Source organism: Gavia stellata, chromosome 1 (assembly GCF_030936135.1).
Source record: "Gavia stellata isolate bGavSte3 chromosome 1, bGavSte3.hap2, whole genome shotgun sequence".
Lineage (NCBI taxonomy): Eukaryota > Metazoa > Chordata > Aves > Gaviiformes > Gaviidae > Gavia > Gavia stellata.
The window spans coordinates 119,705,094-119,732,803 of NC_082594.1; the positions used below are offsets into that span (position 1 = coordinate 119,705,094).

The window sequence follows — 27,710 nt, forward strand, 5'->3', positions numbered from 1 at the left end:
TTTTTTAAATTGAAAAATCCTAGTTATCTAGGGGATGAATTCAACAGATCTGGAAGCATGAAAAGGCTTCAGTAACTTACGATGGCCATTCCCAAAATGTAGTCTTTTCTCATCAGTGCCATGTTTAGACTTCTTGTATCCACAGAATCTACAAGCAGCAGAGAAAAAAATTAATGTAGAGAATTTTATATGTTAACTGCAGGTGGAAACAGAATAAAATGTTTTCCCTCCACAATTAAATGCCTGTTTGAAAGTTTAATGATATTTACATTCTCTGTGCCCTATAGAGGCATGTTATGTTCTCAGGGAATTTGAGGAAATTGGCTAATGAGAGGATTTGTTGATTTTTGACCCCTACAGTTTAATTTTACAATTGCCTAAGAATGTGTTTATAGCATTTTTTAACAACTGCTGCATGATTGGGGCTGCTAACGTTAGCGGGCTCATTACCAAGCATGAAGCAGTATTCGGAGCTCCTGGGGAGCAGACAAAGGAGAAGGTGCAAACCAGCCACGCTACTGCCCCACGACACCCAATTTGCCATGCTCATCAAGGACCCTCGGGGAAATGGAACTGGGAGTAAATGCGCAAACCAGACGATAAACTAACCTCCCAATCAGGATGTACACCACAACTGTGAGGAGAATAATTGCTACCGCCGCTGAAATGGCAATCATTACGACCTGGCTATTCTCACTGGAAATGGAGAATGCTGGAAAGTTAACACAAAAATATATAAATAACCACACACACACAAAAGACTGTTTACATCACAATTGACACTCATATAGGGAACAGACAGATTAAGTCATCACTATATAGCATTTGGTCTCCTGCCAAATATTTATACTAAGTCATTTTTCATCAGACAAATAAATACATGGGAAAAAACCAAAAGACTCCGTCCATCTTTGACAACTTACCGAAGTTGGTTTTGCTACGGCTGATTTTTACTCTTGCTGATTATAGTAACTGCTGTTAAACTGATACGTATATATAAACATATATGTAAGTACAAATGTACATACCATGACATACATATATTTTGTCATGGTCAGTAAGGAGTTTTTCCTTGGCAAGAAATCCCAGCCAGTCAATAATTATCACCCTTACTCTCACTTCTGTGTGATGGAAAGTGCTTTAATGAACTAAGCTTCTCAGTTAAGCTTGACAGTATCCCTGGTTATGAAAAGCCAGGGCACACAGAAGCAGACAGGACTATCCATGGTTAATTAATGCCTATAGGGAAAAGAAGGGCTATTTTCTGCCTTACGTCGGATGCTTCCCTGCAGTCCCTAAGCATGCAGCTTCAGTGCGCTAGACTGCTATGCAATGACAGGAGACCTTTAGATATGGGTGTGATGAACCATCTCCAGCAGACACCTATTGCACTTCACCAAGCATAGCAGAATTAGGCTCCTCAGCACTATGCTTCACGGTAGTTGTCCAAACTGAGCTGAAAGCTAGCCCTCCTGCTCCCCCCAGATTGGGCAGTTTGTCTGCATGACTGCTTGAAGTCACACCATTCCCCTTGGGAAGAAGCCTCTGCCTATTATAGATCTACAACTGTATGCACGTATTTATGATAACTTGGCAATAGGAATCAAGTTATGCGATTTGGTGTTGATTTGTGTAACTTGTACGCTCATTATTGAGACGTGCACCACTGTCTCCTCTCACCTTCCACATTTTTGGTCAGCTACATTATTATTATCATTTTTAATATTACTTTGCAGAGAAAACTCATTAACTTCTAAATCATGAAGTTTGTTATCACTGCAACTGATTTTTTTCTATTTGCTGCACTTTTCTGCCCTATCTTGAGTTCCAGTTTCCTCTGGTGTGCCAAAGCTACATGTCACCATAACAGCAATTTGTAACTATTTTTTTTAAAAAGAAGCACGTTTGCTTTTCAGAATAAGAGCTGAGGTGGAGGAGGAAGAAGTGGGGATGAAATACATCCTCAAAATATCTCAAAATATCTCAAAAACACATGGATGCCAAGTGCAAGACCATTTGGCTTATGCTACTCTTCTTGGTTAAACTTTGTTGCTTTTAGCAGAGCACTTCTTACACCATGGGTTCTCAAGCTTCATCATGAGTACATGAATAAGCCTTATGAGAGCGTATGAGAATTATAGTCCTTAGTTGTGTTAGAACTCTGAACAGCAGATACGAGTCTTCTGTGAAAGTCCTGCCTTCTAAAAAGCAAACAGTCCTTGATAATGCAGCATTAGTCTACATCAGTAACTGAGTACATAAACAAAGGCTGACTTTTTGATGCATTAAGCCACTTTCAGCTTCTAGCAAATAAAAGGTCTGATTTACTATACAGTACCAAGCAATGAGAAAGTAACATTTAAAATGGTGAGCTCTATGAAGAGTCTTCCTGATATAACAACAGAACTTGTAAAGAGTACCGATAAGGTCATCAGTTAAACAACGTTATCGTCTAGGCGTTAGAGAAAAGAAAATAGAGTGCCGGACCAGTAAACTTCCCCAAGGCCACCCAGAAACGTAGTGCAGAGAGGAGAATGGAGCCAAACTGCCCAACTCCCTGACCAGCTACCCAACTGAATGACCATCCTTCCCAGCCGGTGCATATTAGTTTCATCTCAAGGCTATGCAGGAGACATCAGCTACACTTTGCAGCAACGTGGACCCACGCTGACCCACAGGAGCAATGGACCAATACAATATTAATTCTCTTGGAGCAGGGGCTTATAGTCCATAGGGTTCAGGCCAAAAATTTGCAACAGCACGAGGCTGTGAATCTGGTTTTCTATCAAACTTCCTCTCTTGGCAGGTATCGATTCTGGCACAAGGCAGAGGTCAGGTAGGGAATGGAAGAAAATACCACCTGTGATATTCATGGTACACTCTTTATAGCATGTTTCAAGTTTAACGGTAACACATAAAGTTATATAGTAACGCTACCTAAAAAGACACATCATAAATAGTTATGAGTTGCATTTACTAAACTAGAAAGGGAGTGAAAGCAGCCATTCAAATCAGTCAGAAACTGGGCAGGATGTCAGTTTAAACCATTTGAACAAATACATACAATCTGGACTGGTTTCAAATTCAAACTTGCGGCTGTTTGTCCCATATCCAGCTGCAGTTCGGGCTCGAATTTGGAAGACATAGGTGGTATCAGGTTTGAGGCCACTGATGGTAACATTGGTGCCTTTGGCTCTCAGAATAGTATAGCTTGTCTCTTGTTCCTGCTTTTGGGAAAAGAAATTATCAGATTAAAACCACACCCTAAAAAACAGAAACAAGAAGCAGTTGGTACAAAATTACTACAAATCACCTGGAGAGCGCTGGCATATTTTTCGAATATTTACAGCCTGACAAATGCTTGTACAGCCATTCATTTTCAATCAGCTAAAAATCTTTTGATTAGCAAGAAATCTAAATCATTAGAGCTTCTATGGCCTTGTGCTGTAAATCAAATACTAGACATGCTGAGTATATGACATTTAATGAAAATGGCTTTGCATCATTTTGTCCATAGTCTGTAATACAAGAAGAAAATGAAGATTAAAATGTTATTTAAAAACCATAAAACAGATTTGCCTACTGCACTGAACTGGAAGTTCTAACAGGCCAGCTTAGACATTTTAGGGCTCTGCAGGACGCAGTTTTTACTGCCTCGCGTTTTACAAGACAGTGTTTACCGCTGTAACAATCAGAAGAGAAAGTCCACTCATGCTCCTCACCTCAGCTCTGCGAACAGGCGAATATAACTGGTTTTCTATTATGCTATAAAAACTGATGCGTCCATCCTCATTTGGGCAAAACCCCGCTGAACTTGTTCCTGAACGAGTCTTGGGCTTTAGTAGACAGAAAGGAAACGTGTGTTTGCTCCTCACTGCTTTTTGCTGAAGAGCAGGGTGAGTGTCCAGTACAGGTGATACGCTCTCAAACACACTCTGCGTAACAGTCACATATTTCTGACATAATGACTTTTTATGTAAGAAATGGACCATTTGTCATTTAGTAAGTTTGGATACACTTCACACTGTGTAAAAAGCTAATTCTGATAAGAGTATGCCTCAGTCCCACTGTAAGCACATAGTATAAAAATTCAAGCATGCATTTGGGGCCTGAGGTATTCCTTACTTTACTAAAGCCATCCTGTACCAAAAGAACATTTTTGGCTTCCTAAAAATGGCAGCTGGAACTGCCTCAGAAAAAATCTTGGACAGCAGCCACACATGTGGGGAACTGGGAGAATCTCAGTTGTTTAGGTTCGCAATGATGAACTTTTTCATTCTAGAGGTGGTGGGGATTTCATATGCTGCACTTTTACTTTGAACACTCTGAAATACACTAAAATCATTGAGTTTTGCCTGGTTGAAAGCAGAATTTGAGTTAAGTTAACATATATGGACGCAAACAATTTCACCTAATTCCCACTGTGTTTTACGGCATTGGATTAGCTTGCAAGGTACTGACATTTTAACTCTGACAACACTAGAGCGCTGATGCACAAGTACAGAGGTTGGAAAATAAGACACTCATCTCATTGTCAAAGCCATCTCACCTTCACGTGAAAAATTCAAGTGACCAGAGCTGTTCTAGTGCGTTTGCTCTACAGTGCTGTCTAGAGTAAGAAAGTTAGGTTTATTTTAAGTTAGTAGGTTGACATCAGAAACTGTTCACTTTGGTGCTACAGAAGCCTAACTACCCTGTTGTTGGCAGTCTTCGCTATAGAGAGAAACAGAAACATTTACACCATAGTTAAGGAAATTCCCACAATCTCCACATAATATTCAACATTATGCACATGAATAATCACAGTGAATTAAAAAAAAAAAAGAAAATGCAGCTAAGCCTGTGCCTAAAAGTTACCACCCAGAATCAAAACCCCAAATAGGGTGAGCTGAACCTAGTCTTCAAAGAATGACTATAAAAATGTTTACTATGGCCCATTTTCATTGCACACTAAGAATTAAAAGGAAATCAGCATTGGACCTCTTCATGGTTTCCCGATACTCCACTGAAAAAGTTTTCTGTTATAAATTCAGAGGAGAAAACTTCCAGGAAGACATTCTAAGGAGCTAACAGGTTTGTGTAAAATTATTTATTTTTGAACTAACAAAGGCCTAGTATTATAATTTGCAGGCTTTCCTTATCTCATCATTCAGTTGAATGTAGGCAACTATTTTAATTTCAAAGACATAATAATCTCGTCTTTAAAACATGAAATCTTTTGTGTATGCTACGACTGGCCATTCATTTTGATCTCACTTCAGGCTGCTTTTATGAAATGCAAACATTTCTTGTGCAGATACATACGTGCAAGGGAAAATATAGTCATGGCCCCGTCTGTTAATAATCCGCAATGGAACTTGGAAAATAAACGTTTAAAACAATGGTATGGAGGATGTCATGGTATCTTAGTTTATGGTAAGCTTTTTATACACATATTTTGTAAGTCATTTTTTATGTTACTAATAATCAAATCAGTGAAACACCACATAAAAGCCCAAGTTTATCTTTCTTGGGGATGAAGTAAAACTTCAGAGATACAGCACTATAGCTGCCATAAGCAGAAGGAATATACAAAAAGGAGAGTCAGTCTTTGCCAAGGAGAAATTTAATCAAACACTCTGTTTGATGATAAATTTGAACTTGGATGCACAAAGCGTATTCTTCCTGAATATTTCTGCATAGTTTACCAGACACGATCTTTACTGGGAAGCAAATCCCACTACTGTTAGTGTCTCATTTGCAAATGACATTTTAGAATTTTAAACTATGTTTTACAAAAGACATATTTTGGATACATTCAACATTTATAGTGGCAGTACTAGTGAGAGTGAGCGGTATGTCCTTTTTGAGATAAGCACAGTAAGTGTTTGTATTATATGAGGAAGAACATTTTCTCCATCAGCTGCAAGTACACTTTGGGAGGAACCCACAGTCCCGATACTGCTTCCCCTTACTGCCAGGCGTGAACCGCTCATCGATACGACAGTTCCTACAAACCTCACGGAGTATACGTGACTACCCACCTCAAAGCCAGAATATTAAGAGTTTAAAAGCAACTAAGTGCATTTGCATATAATTTACTTTTTCAGCCTCAGAAAGAGCACAAACTAGATATCATTATTTATTTGTTGGCTTTAACCAGTCTACTGAGCACACAATTTCAGTGATGGCAAAGGCAAATCTATTTCAGTACTGTGAGAATGCAATTAAATTTCACTCATTGTTTGCAGCAGACTTCACCTTCATAAAGTGTGTGGCATTTAGTTATCATATTTGTAAGCCACATATTTAAATGAAGCAATTAATAGTTTATGTGTGGTATTTAGGAGACGGCTTTTTTTGCACAGCAAGATACTCCTCCCGGAAAACATAATTATGTGAGCAAGGACAAGGAGGAAACAAAGTATCTGCTTGTGTAAGAAAAAAAAAAAAATCTGACTTTTGTTACATGTGCATTTTGACAGCTGAGACAGTTAAAATCCAACACAACATTGTATGGACAGACTAAATATTTTCCACATACTTTATGCCAATAATGCATTAGAAAAATTGCATGATATCATAATTTAGATATAGGACATTCTATTTTTATTCCAAACCTATTCTAACATCCTGAATATCAGCAAGATGCAGTTGTCCATAAATATCATGTATTCTTTGAAATTTAAGAACAACTTAAAGTAAAAAAAAACACCTTTGCATGGACAAGGTGTATGACAGAATTGGGCTGACCTGTATTAGTCTATTAATGCTGCATTTATTAATTTCTAAGATACATACAAAAGGTATGGCAAGTAAAAACAAGCACGAGGGAAAAGAATGGCTCAACATAAATCATCTACCAGCAATCAGGTATGACTTGTCAGGAGAAATACCCAGGTTGCTAACTGTGAAGGGTTTATTTCCTAGCAGCTGCCACTTAACAGCAGTGGGTTTTTTGATGAGCACAACCAAGGTGATTTCTGAAGCAGAAAATCAAATGGACTGGACCAGTTTAAAAAGAAAGCTCCCTTTTCAAAAGAGGAGGGGAGGGGGGCTGCTTAAAGGTCTCAGACTGAAAAGCAGCATCTTCCAAAGGTGTTTGGAAAAGAAATGAAGAGTAACAGTCCAGCATGGGCTGCTCTGACCTCAGGCAAGTTTAACATGTACAGAGCAGTAGTGTTCAACCTTTTTCAATTTGCAGACCTAAAAAGGGCAATGGATTAAAGCCTCCTGACAACACATTTGCTTTTCTTAGTTACCTTTCACAAACCCTGAGGAACAGGCTTCTGAGTCCCCAAAGGGCTGCAGACCACACATTAAAAACACTGGTGTCAGAAGGTTGCTTTTGAAAAACCCTTTGCCCTAAATGGTCTGGCTCCTATTGTCGAGCAGTTGGCTCTTTGGTTTAAGAAAGCTGTCTGGTGCGTATGAACTCTTGATCACAGACTTCAAAGGGAAGAAACACATGTGCAAGATCAGCTTCATAAGACTGCTTGTCTTATGAAGCTGTCTTGTGACAACCAGTTGCTCCATGAGACTGGATATACTTGGTGGGAATAACAGCCGCATGCTCAATCTGTGCATACAACAGTACTGGAAGGTGACTATTTTCTTGAATAAAGCAAGCTAATTTCAGTGTACAGCGATGATCAAAACACCGTAAAAAACCAAATACACAAATAAAACTTCTTGGTCATTCAAAACACCGTAAAAAAACAAATACACAAATAAAACTTGGTCATTCAATTAAAATGAACTAAATGCACACAAGGGGAAAAACTCTCTCCCTTTGGAGCAACTGAAAACAGAGAGATCACCCTAACGCCACGATGTGCAACACACCCGTGTGTTACATCCTGCGCCCGCCGGTACTCGCGCAGAGCTGCCCAGGCAAGGACAAGCTGAGACAGGGCTGCTGCAGCTCCTGCTAAACAAAGGTAGGGCCAAGGGCAGCAGGAGCAGCCAGCTAGGTCTCAAATGAAGCACAAGTTAATCGTGCAGATAAATAACCTGGCCTGCGCAAAGAGGCTGAAGTTCTGGGATCTTTCAGGTGTAGGCTCTTTGTGAGGTAAATAGCTCTTCCAAGCCTTACTAAAAGGCAGTATCTATTTCCTTCTCTTTAAAAAAATTGGAAACAAGACAGCCTAAATAATTCCTGCGTCCTGCCCGTGCTGAGGATGTACAAATAAAGACAATTTGATGTATGAGCCGGTTCTCTTTTACTTCTCAAGCCCAAGATCTGAACTTGATCCTGTTCCGATTGAAATAACAGAAAAAATCCAAAGTGAAAGTCTACAGGTTACTGCTGTATAAGGTGAGACTGAACTGGAATGTTTAGGAAGCTTTCTTTTTCCCCTTTTATCAGTACTACTATGTATATTCAGATTTTTACTGAGGTCTTTGAACGTTCAAGTGCTCACCAAAACAACCCTACCCAAAATCAGATGACATATTAATCTGGGAGAAATCTTTTCAGAATACAGCCTTCTGATCCCCATTCTTCGGCTGTAAATCAGGCATGGGCTATTAATACCACATCGTCCCACTCACAAGCTACATGAGAAAACTTTCTAAAAATTAACTGAATACCTATGGAGCCTTTTTAACAGCAGTTTCTATGTGGATATTGGCACCACATCTTCCCCTGGTACATATGACATATAAGCCTGATTTCTAGATATGAACAGCATTAGTAAATGCTAAATTAAATCATTATTTCCGACATTTTTTCAAAGTTTGTCAACTTCAGTAGCAATATATTCTATCAAAAGGTCTCTCTGACCAATATAAAAATGGCTAATACCGCTCTTCACAACCCTCACAACAATTTATGGTCTTTTCAATTCTACCAGTAAGATTTAGTAAAAAAACCTATTCTGTTATGACAATTTATTTTTTTCCTAAATACAGATCTATATATGATGTAGAAATCAACAGCTGTAAATACAAGAAAATGTCAATATAAAGCAGAACCTATTTAATGGCAGAATTGCCTTGATTTGTAGTTATTTACAAAAAAATTATGAAGAATTCAGTTATTCATGAAAAGTGGGAACCTTCATAGTGCAAACCAGTCACTAAAAGGATTGTCCATCTCTTTTCCAAATAATTTTTCTATAAAAGATGCTTGTGCCACAGGGAAGTACCAACGCATGGATGGGGACAATTAAATGTATGAAAACTGCCAGCATCAAAGAACTGAGTAAACTGTACTCGAGGCAGGGGGGGAAGGCAGCATTACAGCTTGTCTGCATTACTTTCTATATTTGTTCTGATGTGTTTGGGGATGAACTTGGTAGACAACACAACAATTTCCCTTCATATTTTAATGATGTTCTCCTAACCAAAAACTGAACAGTTTCAGCACTTGGTGTCATTGAGGCAGACAGTGAGTGAACAGGGGTGTCTCGGAATACTTAACATAGGCAACATGCAATAATTTCATTACCAGATTACCAGCACAAAAACCTCCCCTTCGATCTTTCTTCCCACCTTTTCATAGTATTTGACCTCGTAGTCCAAGATGATCCCATTCGGATGTTCGGGTTCTTGCCAAGACAGAGACACGCTGTTCCTGGATGTCCTGTCCTTCCTTATGACTGTGACGGGGGATGGAGCTGGATGGGGGGAGGAGGGAAGAGAGAAAAGCAAACTGAGTTTATCTCTGTTCCAATCCTTGGCAAAGAGTATTGTTTCCATTTAAAAGACTCATGAGCATAGGTCTGGACTTGTATCAACATTCAGCAGCTGGATTATAGTCCTAGTACACATGCCTTAAAGCATACTGGCCTCAAGGAAAATGAACTGAGATTTTCTGTTAGACTGGCGGACCAGTGGCAAGACAGCAGATGGTTTCGATCTGCTACTACAGTGTAAGCAATGAAATACATTTGACATACTAAAATAGAGAACAAAATAACAGTACTACCTATTTGTTATAATGCTGAAGTATTATCATTACCAGACTCTGCAGAGCTCTGATAACGTTTTCATATGCAAGTGTAAAATGGTGGTGGGATGCATTACGTACAAGGAGCTCCTGGTATCCATGGCTAGTAATAACCACCAGCACACTGCAGAATACAGCTTCTTTTATAACGTTATTCAGGAAGCTCTCCAGATACAAATTGCTCCCATATACTCTTCTCCTTTACCACACTTCTTTGAAAATGAAATTTGAAGAAAAAAAATGTAAACTGCAAAAGAACCTCATTTCTGATCTGTATTAATCAGAGTTAGGCACGACAATTGATTGCATGCCACAGAGTCACCCACCACCCAAAACTTGGAAGTACTATCAACAGAAAAAAAATCGTAGTTACCCAAGATTCCTGAACATCAGTTCAGCTTTAGACCACCCAGCTCTATGCGTTGTTCCAAGACCAGGCCTGGGTTTCCTGGACTCACTGAAAGCTAAGCAATTTTTTTAATTATTTTTTCTGTTTCTTTTGGGTTGGCTTCCCACTCCAATTGCTTCTCTTCCATGGCTTTGGCCAAAATTCATCAGATGATAGCTTACTTTAAAAAAAAAACTTTTACCAATAAACAGCCTTTTATCTTAACATGTAAAACAAATGCGTTTATAAGTTCAACATTGTGCTATCATAATAAAAAGGCTCTAGCTGATCTAAACAATTTAATTTCAGCTGAAACCTATGAAGCTTTTACTGTTCATATAAAACTAGTTGCACTTTACAGGCATTACACATGGGCATACATCACCTAGTGCCCTTTCTGTCTGAGTTTTCATTCCTGCAAGAGATTTTTCAAAAGCCAGAAAAAAGGAAGTTTTAATTAAAATAAATTTTGGAAAATTCACTTTGAGTTTGATTTTGCTAAACTTCCATCAAAACATACCTTCTAGTCTCGAGTCATAATCTAAATGTTGACATCCTCCTTTAATTGAGTAGAGCATCTAGAAAGCTACATACATCCACACAAGCACATATATATATATACACACACACACTTTCACATTTGTTCTGGCTTGAAACACATCCTCTGAGCAGCATTTTCACATGTCACATGGTTCACAATGGCTTTCTGAGATTAGAAAGTTGCAAAAATCCTTTTTTTTTCCCTTTTTCTTTTTTTTCCCAGTAGGAAGAATTTATCCTGAATTTAAACTACTGAAATCAGATTTTGGAGGGGTTCTTTGTGGGTTTTGTTTTGTTTTTTTTTAAAGTAGAATGGGGAAGAGTCTCTTTCTATTTTACTCAGACTCACAAGATCTATGTTTGCTGAAGAGTTGAGAAGCATTAGGGCAAGGCATACAGGACGGGTTTGTAATGAACATCTTTCAGTAATTCCACTTGAATTCCACTCAGGCACAAACCAGTGCTAGAGCCAAAATACAAAGTGGTGAGCTGGCCGGACTGTTCTACCATAGCCAGCTCTATGTTAACTCACATACCCATGCTTGCTGCTTTTATGCTCTTGTAAATCATTTTTATGTCTTCTTTTTAAGTCTAGTTATTAATCTTTTTCTGTATGTGAATAGATTGCCAAGCCCAGTACCCCAGCTGGTAACACTTCCCATTAAGGTAACGTTAATACAGATTTTATGAATAATTAATATATGATTAACAGAAATGGCTGTTCCCCTAATAAATTATGGTAATTTGTGCTATAACACATTCTCAGGGCAGGCTGAAATAATCTTACATGCTCCAATACAGATGTGCTTTTAAAAAAGCTTTCTTCTAACACAGTATTAATTATTTTGAGCTCATTTACTCACATCTCTGCAGATGCTACCAGTAACTTATCTCACAGCAGTTTATTAGAAAAGCATCTGGTCTGCAGTTATCAATAACATTATAAAACATTCATATACCTTTTCTAATCCCTAGTGTTCCCAAAGATGCTTAGAAATTATACGTACTGAGTGTCTGGAAGAGACAGCACCCCACCGCATGGGCAAATGGAGGGGAGATGGATAATCAAAGTTTCAGACAACTTTAATCCCACTCACAGAACAGAGCGGAGTTCTGCAACACAGCGCTGCATGCCAGGCCACTCCAACAGCTACTGAACCTCTGAGCTATGGAAATTACGTATTCCAAATCTGTTTAAATCACCATCTCATCTTAACTATGTGGATTACAAAAGTTACCTAGTTTTAAGGCATTAATCTTCACCACATAAAGGAACAGTGTCTTCAGAAATTTCAGTGGTCAGCTATTTATTTCTAGAGGATAAACCACACTATTTGTGTTCAGAGGGGGAGATAGGTATTTGTAACTTAATTTTAATTTTAAATCTTGTATTTTTTTTTAATCTCCTTAAACTATCTTGTATATCATCTGAACATTTTAATTTTGAAGCACACAGGATGTTAAAAATAAAGACTCAGTATCTGGGTATAGATTTAATAATTTTCCTACTGTTCCCATCATCTCCGTGTGTTCACATTGCACTTTACAGGCAATAGTAGACTTTGATCCCCCTCTACGTTTCTCTTGACAAAACAGAGCCCTGGAGAGGACAGCCCTCACTGGCCCCTCTTCCCGCAGTTCCTCTGCTGGCACTTTGTCAGGCTTACAGCTCTTCCACGCACAGGTGAAACCGAACCGTGCTGTCCTGGGATGATTTCAGCACCGGGCCCCTCCCTCTGCAAAAAGCGGAGTAGACAGGAGCAAGGATGAATCTTGAAGTGAGCAGCCCCGACAGCCAGCCTTGCAGACCCCCCGCGGATGGGGGCTGAGAAAGGAGTCAGGATCCTGCGCCTGGCGGGGCTGCAATCCTGCACAGCCCGTCAGAGCTGCAGCAGCAACCTGGCTTTCCCCAAACCAGACTCCGCTGTACGCCGGGAGACAGAGGTGGCCTGGCTCTTCCGCTGTGCCTGCTGCCCTGCGCAACTGATGTCTCTCTCTCTCTTCACTAAATTGTTTCTTTGCCTACGTCCAGAACTGACTCCTCTAGTACCACATGGGATTGACTGATGAACACATGGCACACTTTGGTTTGACCAAGATGAGATAAAATGGTTTGACCAAGATGAGATAAAATGAAAAAATGACCAGCACAGCACATGGCATAACCTTTCTTTGCTGGTCTGCAAGAAGCTGGACTGTTAAAGTTTTAAATCTTAATGCAATCTTTTTTGTTTTTCTGCTATACCTCTTAGATAGGCAGGTTTGAAAAGTGTTAGAAGGCCTTGAACCCTTAATTTAAGAAAACATCTTGTTCAGATGACTTCTACATGTATGCTTAAATCTACTGCAACCAACGGATTTAAGATACGATAAGAGTTAAGGTAACCTGTAAGTATGTATTGTCCTGCACAGGGAGAGTCACACAGCAACAGAGGTGCCTTCCTGAGCTACGGCCCCAGCTCAGGGCTGGGGTGCAGTTGGGAGGAATAACTTGACATTTGGACCTTAGAATTGACTTCTTTTTGTATGCATCCCTAGAAAACCATGGAATAAATCAAAACTTGCAAACTGTGCTCTAAATAGTGTCTAAGCAGAAGTCAGCCTTAATTTCCATTTTGTAACACAACTAATCCTCCCTTCTCACCAGAACAGCTCGGTTACTGTATTTTACTATTTACTTGGAAGAGTGCGAAAATCCAGCAAAGACAGAAACAACAGTTAAAGGAAGTTAACATTACAAACCATTAAACAATGAAGGCATCACCATGAGCAGCAATGCATATAGTCTTTAGTTTTCTGTATGAGGAAGAGAGAACCAAGAGCCTCCTGTTTCTTGAAAACCATTAAATAACTAGAATAGGATGAACTGAATTCAAAATCAGGCTACAAAAAGGAACAGAAGTACTTCATATTTACAATAGCCATTTTTCATTGCAGTTCCAGGATCCTCCTTTCTTAAATTAAAAGACAATTAGATTGTGCAACAACAGAATGCTAGAACAAATATTTTAAATGTCTGCAGCTCCCACTGACAAAAACAATTTTGTACTGTGGGTTAGCAAATAATGACACATTACAAAGCTTTTTAGGATTAATTGAAGTTTTAAAAATTATATTGAAGCATCAATAGCAACACAAAGTTAGGTTAAATTGATTTATCATTTATAAAACATACATTTCAAGGTAAAACTTAGGAGGAGTGTTTTTTTAGACTAAGAAGTTGAATAAACTGTTTCAGTGATTTTTGGATAAATCCTGTGGCTTGTATACCTCTATGTAGTTACATTTTCATTGGTGTTTTGATTAATGTATTAGTACTCTTAACTTCACTGAATAAGAGTTCAGGTTTTTTTTTATAATTAACTTTAGGCTTGTGTGGCCATGCATTAATAGGTTTAGTCTCAATAGTCACATGCAACGCATACAGAGGTATTTTTATGCATCAGATGGTTACTATTTGTCTGGTACTACAGTCTAACTGGTTTATGACTAGTTTAAGCAGTTAATATGAACATTCAAAACTCCCTAGAGTTACAAGGGGAAATGTACTTTGAGCGCTCAATGTTGTTAGGTAGCATTTGTGACAACTGGGAATGTGGATGTTGAAAAGGTAACAAACGCAATGATCCAGGGAGCTTAGAGTCACAAGTGTAAAAACCTCCTCAGTCATGACTATTAAAGGTGCAAGCAAATAACATGAAGGATCTAGCAGAGACGACAATAAAACTCCACTCAAATTGATTTCCCAGCGAAACTGACCCCAACAGATCATTTGTTTTCCTCCAGTTTAATAGCAGCTGTATATAAATCTCCTTATGGACTTTTTCCTTATTCCTTGGTTATTGTTTTCATATGTTACTGGCTTACAGATGTATATATATACACTGGAAGAAAATTCCCTGTCCTGTGACAGAGAGAACTCAGTATTAACTTTGGGAAGCCATGTGCGTACAACTGCTGAAACATTTAGAGTCCTGTTGTTTCTTGCTTAGGTCTCTAGATCACAAATTAAATTTTAGGGAAGGATTTCATTCTAAAATGACCATGGCCTCCTCACTTCCAGCTTTTGCTTGCAACCAGCTATCAGCATCGGAGGGTAAAATATTCCAAACTACGCTGAAAGATGGTGATCAAGACCATATCTGAGCCAGCAGAACTGACTGTATTACCCAAATTGCAACTTCTGCACTGCTGAATGAATGGAAGGCTTGCTTCTTTTTCTTTCTTTAGAAAACTGATGACTTCATTATCTAATCATAATACTGTCATCTGATATAATGTATAAATTTTCTTTAATGTCTATGATACTCCTAGGAGGTAATGTGGAACAAGAGTCGTAAATAAAGATCATAATCTGAAAATTAAATCTGCAGTCTCTGACAGTAGGATCCACTGGGACCCAAACCCAAATCCGTAAGTCTTAGGGGACGAGTGTGCAAACCACAAAACTATCCTACAAGGCAAAGTGGAAATACCAATGTTTGAACAAACCGATCTCTCACTTAGAGGCAGTTTCTCTAGAAAACTGGAGTCACACCCGCGGAGTCAGGATACGTGAGAGAACTGACCCCAGTGCAAGCATTAGGCGCCCATGCATGGCTCGGTCTGGCACCGCTCATAATGCTGCACGTACACATTTCACTCATGCAACAACCACCCAACATCTGCGTTTTTGTGAACCAGCCTTTCTATCTTTAGGTTTAATCCAACCATTCCACTACCAACCAGCATTCAATTCGTGACAGAGTCCTAAATAATGACTCGCAAATCAGTATAATGACATCAGGTCTCCATGACATGATCACATTAACGTGATGTCTGCACGAACTGCTACGCTTGTCCTTGGATCCTTACATCTCCAACACCCGGTCTGTTGATTAACCCCTAAGGGGTTTATTATAGAAGCCTGCTCACAGAAAGCAGGAGTTGCACTATTTTAAACCTCCTCTGATTGCATTACTATTTACTTTCTCCGGTAAGTGCAGTCAAAGGCGCTGCCTCCCTCTACGCGGTTGTGCTGAAGCAAGGCTGATCCCACAGGCACATTCCAAGAAGGCTCAGTCAGTGCTGGGTCCCCAGGTGCCTCTCAGGAGGCAGGAGGAGGAGGAAACAGTTAGACTTTAACAACACTTTGGAAACCTGCTAAACCCTACATGCTCCTCTTCCAGATACAATTACCCACCTCTTCAATGCGCGTGCAGACACAGTCCTTTGCCCTTTAATCTCCAGGACACGTAGTTAAACTAGCACAGTACTTGTCTTTGTGTTCCCGTACCTTTTCCTTGAGCTGAAGCAGGCTCAATATATTTTTATGACTTGGGCTGTAAAATGTCATCTGATTCTGTAACATCATTAGGCAACTGTCAGCCAGAACACAACGCACCTTGCCTGTCGCCAGGGACCAGGCGTTAGGGAGTCTAGCCATCCCAACAGCAAGAGGCCCATGTCAGCGTACAGGACCCTCACACCGGATCCAGGCTGGATCCTAGCAGGAATCAATCATAAGGAAGTGTGTGGAAAGGTTCCCAGTTTCTGGGAGAGGGCTATCAAGATCCGGGCATTTACACATCTCAAAATGGGGAAGGAAAGAAATAGGACAAAACTTTAAGGACAAATAGAAGCAGACTAACTTTGGACGAAACAAAGCTCTGTGTGGGAGCTGCGTATGTTTCTCCCAGAAATAGGACAATTTTAGAGACCGATTTGTTCATGGCCATTTTAATGGGTGACTGCCTGCATTATGGCACAAGTACCCAAATGCATCTGGAAGCCGGTGGACTCCAGCCTGTGGTTATAGACTCCAGGGCGGCTGCAGGCATGGCACAGGTGCTGTGAAGGAAAGGAAAGGCAGCAGGGAACTGGAAAGGAGAAAACAGGCAGCTTCAGCAGGAATTACACTAAAAGGCAGCTGCTTGATTTCGCTCTCAAGTGCGGAGAAAGGCAACCTTCTGGGCAGCAGCTGTCACTGGACAAGCGATTATCAGAGCTCATTTCTCACTCTTACAAATAAATTCTAAATTAAAAGCAAACTTCATTAAGTGTTGCACATTCACGTTCTCATTTCTCCCTCTTTTAATAAAAAGAGATAGCGAATGCCTTGCACGGAGCAAACAAAATGTTAGACTTGCTCATATGTTTAACACGTGTGTAATAAATCATGGAAATGCCATGTGCATTCGGGAAGTATCAGGCTGCACAAGGCACTCGCTTCAGAAACTGAGAATTATGGTGCCATGGCGTTCACAGCTGTTATTTCAGGGAGGAGACAAATGCTGTATATGCTTTCATAAGGCTTCAGCCCAAAGGTACTCGTAACACAAATGTTATTCTTTCTGCTCTCTGTTTGAGATGATGGTGGTGGGAGCTTTGCAATACTTCATACTTTTCCACTGAATGTGTTTAAGACCGTATCAGTTTAAAATAAACAGTTTTGCTTTGCCTTCCCTACCCCATTGTTACATTACTTTATAGGACTTTAGAGCCTCAGGCTTCCTGGTGTGAAGTTTTCAGAAAGAGGAATTTATTCACCATGCCCGTAACATCAATGCTCAGGTGCTAAGTAGGCTTTCCCTTTCCATGAAAGTTTAGTTATTTCCTCAACCAGAGAAATCCCAGTCACAATTTAAGAAGTATACTTAAGAACCATCTCTAGAAATGACAGTTTCCAAAACTGGAGAAGACAATTGCCCTCAGATAAGTAATTTAAGATATAAAGCATTTCCCTCCTTTTCAGTAATCACCAAGAGCTCCTGAACTGGTCCGACAGTAAGTTCCATCAGAGTCTTTTCAACCAGGTCAGAAAACACTATGAATGGAAACAGTATTTCTCAAACTTCTTGCCCTGTCATTCGTTGGTAGTTTCACAGATGGCTTTGGACCAATTGCTTTTGCAAAGGTTAACCAGGACAGGAGAATCTCTGATGGAAAAGACTTGAAAGGTGATCACTTCTCCTTTCACTTTCTTTTGGATTTGGGGATGATTTAACGTTTATTTTTGTTTGGTTTTACACTTTTTCTTTACAAATAGAAGCATAGTTCACTAGAAGGAATGCTAGAAAGAAAACTCTTGCATATGTATTCTGCTGTAGAATTAGACACCGCAAGAAAAGTAAAAAGAAATAAAGAAATATAATTTCCTTGAGGGATTTCTGGTGTCAAGCTTACAAGTTCTGAGGACACTCACTCACTTTGCAACACTGGGAAGTTGGCACTAGTGAGAAGAAGCAAAGCCTTGAATTTTCAGAACAAGGTCTGCTGGCTTCCGAGGTTCCTGTTGTCCCGAGCAGGATGACACATCCTCAGGCTCACATCAGCTGATGTAGTTGGTGTGAGTAAAACCAAAGCTGCATGTATGTGAAGACTGTAACATGCAGGGGTGCATAACTTTGAAACTATAATTTGGTTTTATATTAAAATGCTTTTAAAAAGTAATTATTACATTAATATTTCCCATTGACAGGAATAGCCCCCAAACCCAAAGAAACCAGTTACACTTTTTTCCCAGCTGTCCCCAGCCTGCAAATTGTCTAGATGGAATAGCTTCAAGAAGCAAGGGATGCTAATAGTTTTGTTGACGATCAAGAGTAACACAGACTATTTCCCTCAGTGATTATCGAGAATGCTAGCACAGATAAGGGAAAGAACCAGAAGTCTAAGGAATATTATTTAATGGAGTGCTAAGCATCCTGTTTACCTACATTTCTTTATCTTTACTATTTTACCAAACCAAGATATTAAATGAGAATCCACACGTAGCTTCATGTTAAAGACTGTAATAGAAACAAGTAGAGAAAACCATTGTCCACTGATTGCTGAATACAATTTCACCATGACCTCTGGAAAAGGTAGCTAAAGGCATTGAGAGTGAAAAACACCAGCAGAGCCACAAACTTCACCTGCAAACTTTCTCTAAGGTCATGAGCGTTCACATGAGGACTGTGTGCACACAAAGAGACCCAGGTATGTCACAGACTTTGAAGCCTGGGCAGAGCTTCCTTGACTTTCAGGGGAAAAGGGATCAAAGGCTTTGCAGGCAGAACGTCTCTAGCTAATAACAGGCTATGCATGGAGTGACATTGTTAAAACACTTCCCTTTCGTATCCCTAAAGGAGGAGTTTTATTGAGTTAAAATGATCCTTGAATAGCCTCTGGGCTGAACTGTAAAACACGTTTGAAAAGCGTAAAATCTTTATTTATGCCAGGAATGTTTGAAACTCAAAAGATAAATGTCATTCAAAAAACCAAGCATGTCCTAGGTATTCAGTACATAATGGGGCACAGCTGTAATAACAGTCAGTGAACCAGAGACTCCCTACATCATGTCATTAGCTCACTTTTAATAAGTCTATCTTCTTGTCCTTTTTATAAGGACCATAGGGAAAGAAAGAAATACATCATGCACCAAACATCTGTGGCTTTCTCAAATTGTCTCTCTTAGAAGGCAGATCTACTTAAGGGACCTGTCTTGGGATATAGATTGTAAAGTGCACACAACCCTTTCTAAATATGGATTTTATTTAAACAGGGAGCATCACACATCGTTTGTGAGTTGCTGAAGACAGTGCAGTCTAGCTTAACAGACTGAAGGCTGGACGTATAAATAGCATCACAGTTCCTGCAAGTAATCAAAGACATAGATTGAAAAAAAGCTTCGTGCTCAACTTGGTGCTGAATTTATTCCCTTGAAGCCACAGATTTCAGGCAAATAGAATTCTAGTTTTGAAGAGGTTTTAACAAACTTTTCCTGGGAGACAAGTGAGTCTCTGCGTAAATGGCACTGAAAAATTTACTGAGTCTTTCTCCGTTTTACATGTTTATCCCCGCAAGCCTAAACTGAGGAAAGGCTTGACATTTTCAGTCTCCAAATGACACATGTAGATCAAGATATTACAAACCAGCTATGTCTATCCTTTAATACTCTCCTCCCAATGATCCTAATTTCTGCACCGAGTGGTCAGTTTTGTTCTCAAGTTTGTCTGAACAATTTTAATCCCGGCCCCTTGCAAAAACTCCGTAGTGCCTCACTCACTGGTTACCTTCTCCTTAAACAAACTTACCCCTTCTGTGTTTCAAAACTGCTAGATCTGACAGCTAGTACATTTAAGAAAGAGACAGAAAGAGGAGTAAAAAAAAATTTGATTCAATGTATGTAACAGACTGGGCTATGTGTTTACACCTGAAGAAAATACCTGGTTGGTGCGTTTTTACCACATTGTTATTCATGAATCCTGAAGAAAAATGAGAGAGAAAAATGGATTACGGAGTCAACTTCCAGACTTGATACTGCCACGGTGAAGTGCATGTGCACAGCTACTATTGCAGTCATCTGTCACCTTCTCATGCATGGGTTAAATGAATAAGCAAGATGATTAAACAGGCTACATGAATTGTTCTGCTTCATGGGTTTTAGAAATACATAAAAGGAGGAGACTCCTGATAATCAGACTACTGCTTTTCTAGGGAAGCCTGAGATGATACAGGGTTTATCTGGTTTTTTGTTATTCTTTATTCTATAGCTGTGCATAGATGCCTCGGTTTGGATCCAGGGGCAGTTATTCTCTTTAAGCTTCCTATATGAAAAGAGCCATACAGAGAAAGGAATCAACATTTTACAAGTGCACAACTGAATTGTGGAGGAACCAAAACTCAGGTTTAGGCACTTTTAGGCACTTAATTGAAGACCATAATCACTGTCTATAGTTACTAGGAAAAGACTGACATCTCTAGGTAGCATTTAGCCCACAAAAAGCCTCCTGTGTTTCCTTTGCATTTCTTTCTACAGCAGGTAAGCGGAGATCCTATTTATACTCTAATTTTTTTTATTTTTTTTTTTTCCCCAACTGTCTGCATCCTATATGGACTGTGTGGAAGAACTGGGTTGAACTGAGGGCAGAGTTTGAGGGAGTCTCTTGCTACTAACATGTCCCCTTTGTTCCTCTCCTGATGCCAGGATATGTGACAGCACAAAACTCTGGAATCGATTTAGTACTGACACCAGCTTATTGTAGCTTAACTCAGTTGCTACCACCATTTGCAGCTGCACTGTTGAGACCCTGGTTTACAAGGCCTTAAGTCCTTAGGAACTAATCAAACATAAAACTACATTTAAAGCTGTTACACTGTGCTTTTAGTGATTAAAAGAGTTTATTTTATTATCAAGCAGGCACACAGTAAAGACCTGAGGTATTGAAGAAAAAAAAAAAGATTTGGACATCAGCATGGGTGTATTTGGAAAATACAGAAAATTTAATTATTTTCACCGAACTTTGTTGCTAGTAATTATTTTACTGGAACCCTGGACACTGAATCGTATCAGAAAAAATAGAAGGGGTAAGAGGTCAGGAAGATGCACGTTCTAAGTTGGGGTTTGGAGACAGAATATTCAGACTGACATGGAGTAGCTGCTCTATCCAGGAAAATGCTGTTGCAAAGAGGGTCACAGACTTAACCCCCTTCTTCCCACCTACCCTGTAAAGGGTTTCGATTTTGCTCATTTTCTTTGTTCTGCCCCTGTGGCCCCTCCGGTCTAACCTGGACAACTGGATTTGCTACCCTACACAGTGACCCAGAGCCATTTGAATATGGTGCATGGAAATTAAAGACAAAACTGTAGACAAGCTCTCTTGGGACAGCAGTTAATATTCTAGAGCTTACACAGTTCTTATAGCTAGGAAGTCCAAAGAGATCTTCAAACATAAATTATCTGTCTCCATAGTAAAACTGTACTAGTGTAATGTAAACTTGTTTATAAACTAATTTATTCAGATCAGCTCAAATCCCAGAATGGGCACTCTTCCTTTAGAGTATCCCAGTTAATTTAACATGAAAAAGTAGGAAAAAACTAATTCTTGGAGTAACACAAATGTGACTATGCAGAGGTTTGCAGTAGTTTAACTGAAATGCTCACATGCAATTTAAAACCGCTTCCCCCTGTAATCAGGCATCCTAATACTCACATGGGGAAAGCTAGTTAGTGGAAAGTAGGTCTCAGTTTACTCATTGCTGACTCCGAGGGGGAGTACAATAGCTGTCTGCTACAGTACCATAGCATACAATAATGCTGTACAATACACAGATGAATAAGACTGGATCCCGCTGGCTCTCTGATGAAAAAGCTTAGGAAGGAGGTGGTAACCCACAGGCAATTTAACTAAATTAAATCTCTCCCTTTAAAGCCATCTAGTCTTATGGAAGTATTCTGTAAAATAAGCCAATCCTACTGCAGTTTTCCATATTCATGTATGCATAAACTTTATGTGCTGTGACAAATGGTAAGAGTTTTGAGGTTATCATTGCTAAATAAAAAAAAAAAAAGATTCAACAATACTCTCCTGAATTTCTTTGAAGCAGGGATATTGAGGTTTACAGCCCCCTCTGCACCCATACATTTACTCTCTCTCCAACCTGAGTAAGTGTATGGGGAGTTTACCCCCCCAAATTTCATTGAGAAGGCCTTGCTACATGGATGAAAAGGTCAAAGTTAAAAGAGGACAGTAATTACTGATCAGTCCCTTACCTGGTCTCCTTCCAGTTGCCACTATCCTCTTTGCACACAACCATCACACGTGGATTGAGGTGGAAAGGGGCCTCTGCAGATCACCTCATCCTTCCCCCTGCTTTCAGCAGGGTGAGCCAGAGCAGGTTGCTCAGGATCTTGATTAGCTGGGTTTTGAATGCCCCCACAGATGGAGATGCCACAATCTCTTTGGGCTACCTGTTCCAGTGCTCAACTTAGAGTAAAAAAGTTTTTTCCCCACATTTAAACAGAATTTCTTGTATTTCAGTTTGCGACCATTGCCTCTTGTCCTGTCACTAGGCACCACTGAGGAGAGCCTCACTCTATCTTCTTTACACCCTCCCATCAGGCCTTTATATACGTTGATAAGATACACCTGAGCCTCCTCTCCTCCAGGCTGGGCAGTCCCACCTCTCTCAGCGTCTCCTCATATGACAGATGTTCTCCCCCTTAATCATCTTAGTGACCCTTCACTGGTCTTGCCTCAGTATATCCAGGTCTCTCTTGTACTGGACGGGGGCTAAGCTGGATGCACCACATGTGGCCTCACCAGGGCTGACTAGAGGGGAAGGATCACCTCCCTCGACCTGCTGGTAGTGTTCTTCCTACTTCAGTCCCAGATGCTCCACCAGGACCTCCAGGTCCTTTTCTGCAAAGCTGCTTTCCAGCCAGTTGGCCTCCAGCATGTACTGCCGCATGGGGTTAGTCCTCCCCAGGTGCAGGATGTACTCAACTACAGGAATGCTGAAGATCTTGACATTGCAAATAGCATGCTGGAGGAAGCTCACCAGAATTACATTCTGGAAAGTTAGGAAAATACGAAGACTCTAAGCTCCTTCACAGTGTCAAAAACATGACTGTTGAGGAAATGTTCTGTTATCAGTTTTACACATCATCTTATCCAACTTAGGGACACAGACCTAGAATAAGAATTCTTTACAAACCAATTCTAACACCTTCTCCAGGTAAAACTAGAGCCTTGAAAGGTAACGGCCAGTGGATGCTAGTTGTTTCTGACCTAGGTCTTAAGCAGTTAAATACATTTTTATCATTAGGTATGTGATTATATCCAATAGACTTATATGGCTTGTACTTGCACAGATACCACATTTATTTGTTAGATAGGAAGTGCAGCCCCCTTCAGGAATATAGCAACTTTTATTTGTTATTGCTCACTTCAGGACTTGCCCAAGCTTCAACAAGCAGCGGATGCTTTCAGTATTTGTTTTGTTTTACACAATAAATACAGCAAGAACTCTATTTATTATTTATTAGACGTGCCACTATCATATTGTTTGCATGAGTTTATAGTTGCTAGAACTACTAAATACAAAGCTAAACAAAACTAAGCAAACAGATTTTAGATCAAACAAACAGAACCACTTCTCGTATGGTGAACCCTCTCACCAGATCTGCTGGGACGAAAGGATGGGGATGGCACTGTGTGTGCTGGGATACCAGTGGGATGGCCAAGCCTTCCTAAGACCTACCTGATAGATCAGTATCTGCTAATGGTACAGATTTCTGCAAGTTCTGAAAGTTCTCCTTGCCTCCTCTAGATTGCAAAGGTCACTGCAGAAAATATGTCAATTTAAAGTTCTGTTAAGTCAATTAGGCCCTCAGTTAAAATATTAATCTTTTTTGCTCAGCATTCCTGAGTCATACCTACAACCTGTATGACAGTGTGTGATACCATAAAAGCAGTGATAGGGCAGAAAAACCATTACTTTCTCATGCAGCATCTGCAAAACATATTCAACTCATATATGTCCCTGACTGTATGGCTCTGTTTCACATTGGAAAACCTCCTCCCCCATTTTTCTAAACCGATTACCCAGTAGTATGATTGTGTTGTCCCTACCAAATACGAGTCTTTCTTCAGTGAATTCCACACCCTATTTCCATTTAAAACCTCCTTGGGCTCCAGTGTGAGTTTTCTGCTTGCTCCAGCCCAAAGGCAGTAAATGCAGAATCGCCGTGACCCCGACTAGATGTCTTTTCCCTTTAGGTTACTTATAAATCTCCAAAGAACGGACAACTTTCTGGACTTTACAGATAAATGCATTTTAAAAAAGCCCATAAACTGTGTTCAGAAATCCCAGTGAACCTAGAATATCTGTGACCAGACACCTGATCACGCTAGCAACAAGCCAGGCAGCGCGGCACGGCTGTCAACATCTCTGCGTGGCACATTCATAATTAGCATGCCACCTCCCGGGCTACCGAATTCCATATCCTTTCCTGTAGCAGCCAGTGACCCTTTCTAAACAGGGTTGATTGGTGTTATTAGAAGATAACATCTGCGTGGTGCAACACATTGATGTGAGGTGAGAGCTTTCTTCGGGCAGCAGAACGCTTCAATATAATTCAGAGGAAGCTGTATGAGGCGGCAACTGAAGGCATGTATTACAGTGCAATCAGAGAGGATGATCAACAACTAAATTAAATAAATATGTGTCCTTTTTCTTTTACTTCCACGCCAAAGACAGACAGACTTAGAGGAATTAGAAATATTGCAATGTCATACCTGTCTAGCTATATTTTGCAGGAGACTTTTTTTTTTTCAGAGACGTCTACTCATTAACCTCTGCTGGAAAGGAAGGAAAATAAAGTGCAATAAAAGCACAGCAAAACTCAGGCCGCACAGTTGGAAGAAAAAATCCAATCCCTTTTCTGAAACACCTCTGAATTTCCCTCAATTCAGGGGACAGGATCTTGACTTTACAACAGTTTTGTCCTGCAAAATGTATTATCCTTCTTGCATTCACAGCACCAGCAGAATCAGTCTGGATGTTTCAAACCTTACGAGTGACAACGAAGCACACCTTTCCTTTACTTCTAGACCAGGTTTGAAAACTCTCCAGGAAAATCTTACTGAGATTGTTAGTTACAGACTCTAGAACTCACTGTAAAGGTATCAGCGAATTTTTCAGCAACATTTAAGGTGACCCTTTTTGTGTGTGTATGTACCTACATGCATAATGTAAATTACAGATATGTGTACACATGTGTCAATATGATCTGTTTACATAGAAAAACGGAGCTGCTGTGCAAACTGACTGAATCCCAACATATCAGCTGAATTTATTTTAACACACTCTGGCAGATCTCCCAATTGCTGCATTACAGAAAATTAGTACTATGCACATTCTGACCTATTAGGCTGGTGATGGATTCATAGGCAGAAATGCCCATGTGTACGGTCAGGAACATGGACAGAAATGTTTGTTCAGTTTTCTGCAGCCCTTTGGAGCTCAGAGACCCAGCAAACATAACGCCAACCGATGCCTGTCTTGAACTGAGTTGGTCTGAAGTAAAGATTTACAATGTCTGACATTTACCACCAAGAGAACTGCCACAAAAATCACATTTTTGTCATTAGAAAATATAAAACATTCTTCAGTTCTGCCTCAGGCTCTTGGAAATCCACATACTTGAAAACCAGTGTTTTGGGTAGGTAAGGAACATTCTGCAGAACAGCTTTCACTAAGCTGAGACGGGCCCTGAAGGTGCTTGGAAAAAGCACATGGATACTGAAAATCCAGGATTAAAACTGCAACTTCATCATACCCATTGCTAGGGTACAGGGCTCTCAAATCAAGGTTAGCAGAAGTGAAATAGCCTGGATTCAGGAGACTGAGGAGATCCAGGTCGTAGGGACCTTCTGTACTTCAATCCTCTCTCCAAAACTCGCAGCCTACTGACTGACATCGTTCCTTCTGCAGGCTTGCCAGGCGCTCTGTCCTCAGGGTCCGTCCAGCCGTACTGAACCGCATCACCCCACGTGATACCCCATCCACAGAACAACCTCCCAAAGCAATACGCCTCTCCTGCCTCCTTGACAGAGCTCAGCCATTTAACCAAAGCTTTATCCAACTTGTGGATACCTCTGTCCTTGAAGGAACGTACCTAAAGTCAGACGGCACAAATAATAGCCCTAGAGTCAGGGCTGGCTTTTGGAGTCTTTTGGTCTCTTCCAGATCCAGCTCAACGGTGCTTTAATTCTTTTTTGAAATGCTCCCCAGTCAAACCCTTAATTATAATGCGATCTAAGATTTTCAGACTTTCTCCCCCTACCCCCCGCCCAGGTGTTTAAGTATGACATTAGCTAAAAATATGCTTCTGGTGTGTCCCCTTTTGTGATCTAACTGGAAAGGGAATACAAGAGAAATTGCCTTTTTGTAATTACACTTTAAAAGATTACTTATATACCTATTTAAGGTCTAATTTTAGCAACTTGCAGAACTTCTAGGGAAATTCTAATATAGTAACCAATCGGCATGATCAAGAGATAGCACAATTAAGCCTGTAATAACCCACACCACCTAAATGTACTTAAAACAAAAACGGGCTATGCATAAAAGTAGAAAATAATTGCTTAAGCAGCCTGTGGGTTGCACTAAGCAAAGTTGCTATTGCCAGAAATGCATCGACTCGGCCACGTCACAGGAACTGTGCGTTCCAAAACAAAATCAAAATCCACCTTGCACTGCAGTGCAAAGGCGGCCAGCTCTGGGCCCTGGGGAAGGACACTGCAAAGCAGGAGGCCTCTGCAGAGAAATACCTTTCACTGAGCCTAGACAGTTCACTCTGTAGAGTGTCCCCAGGTGATTTATAACTGCTATGGTGATGGACAGGCTGAAAGGCAGTATCTCTGATATAAAAAACACAAAAAAAGAGAGCAGCTAAACAAAGGCTGCTCAAGTCACTGACACAAATATACAAAAAATGTAACTACAACCGCAGCAAATTGTTTGGAATGGACATAAAATGCAAGTTTCAGAGCTGAATTCAATGCCTAGATGAGAAAGAGATCATCAGAAGATGTTTCAATTGGGTAGATTCACCTCTGTCTGCCTACTGCATAGTTAAGACAGTCCTCCAGAGCATTTGGAAATGTAGAGCCTGCTATCAGGAAACAGTCTGTTCTCACATTTTTATGCCTCCTACTAAAGCTGATCTGTGATCTGAGAAGAGATATATCCTCTATAGTGAAAAACTCTGCAATAACGTAGCTCGCTAGGAGAACATCTACTTGGAACAATGTCAACTTGGTTTGTGCTTTGAGGAAGACAGAAATGTAGGTATTTTGGGGATGGGGTGTGGGATGGGAGGAGGTGGGAGAAGACTTAACTGTGCACATGCATGCTTTTAGTACAAAGCTTCCTGATGGTGAACCACATGGAGCAGAACTACGGAAATTTCACGATCTAGTCTTTCTCTTCACCGGCAAACATTGCTCCTAAAAAAAGGGTACCTAAACAAATGCTAGAGAAGAGTCTTCACATCTTTCAGATAAATGGAACCTTGTCAAATGAGAAGCAAATGGTAGAATA

General features: G+C 40.2%; 1 protein-coding gene across 1 annotated transcript in view; it reads right to left on the reverse strand.

Moving 5' to 3' along the window:
* EPHA3 (EPH receptor A3) overlaps positions 1 to 27,710 on the reverse strand; it is a 216,041-nt gene that overhangs the window by 49,436 nt on the left and 138,895 nt on the right. The window contains exons 5-8 of the mRNA XM_059819050.1: positions 9,475 to 9,599; positions 3,065 to 3,227; positions 610 to 712; positions 81 to 148 (exon numbers count right to left, since the gene is read on the reverse strand). Coding sequence (XP_059675033.1) covers positions 81 to 148; positions 610 to 712; positions 3,065 to 3,227; positions 9,475 to 9,599 — 459 coding nt within the window. The remainder of the gene's footprint in view (positions 1 to 80; positions 149 to 609; positions 713 to 3,064; positions 3,228 to 9,474; positions 9,600 to 27,710) is intronic.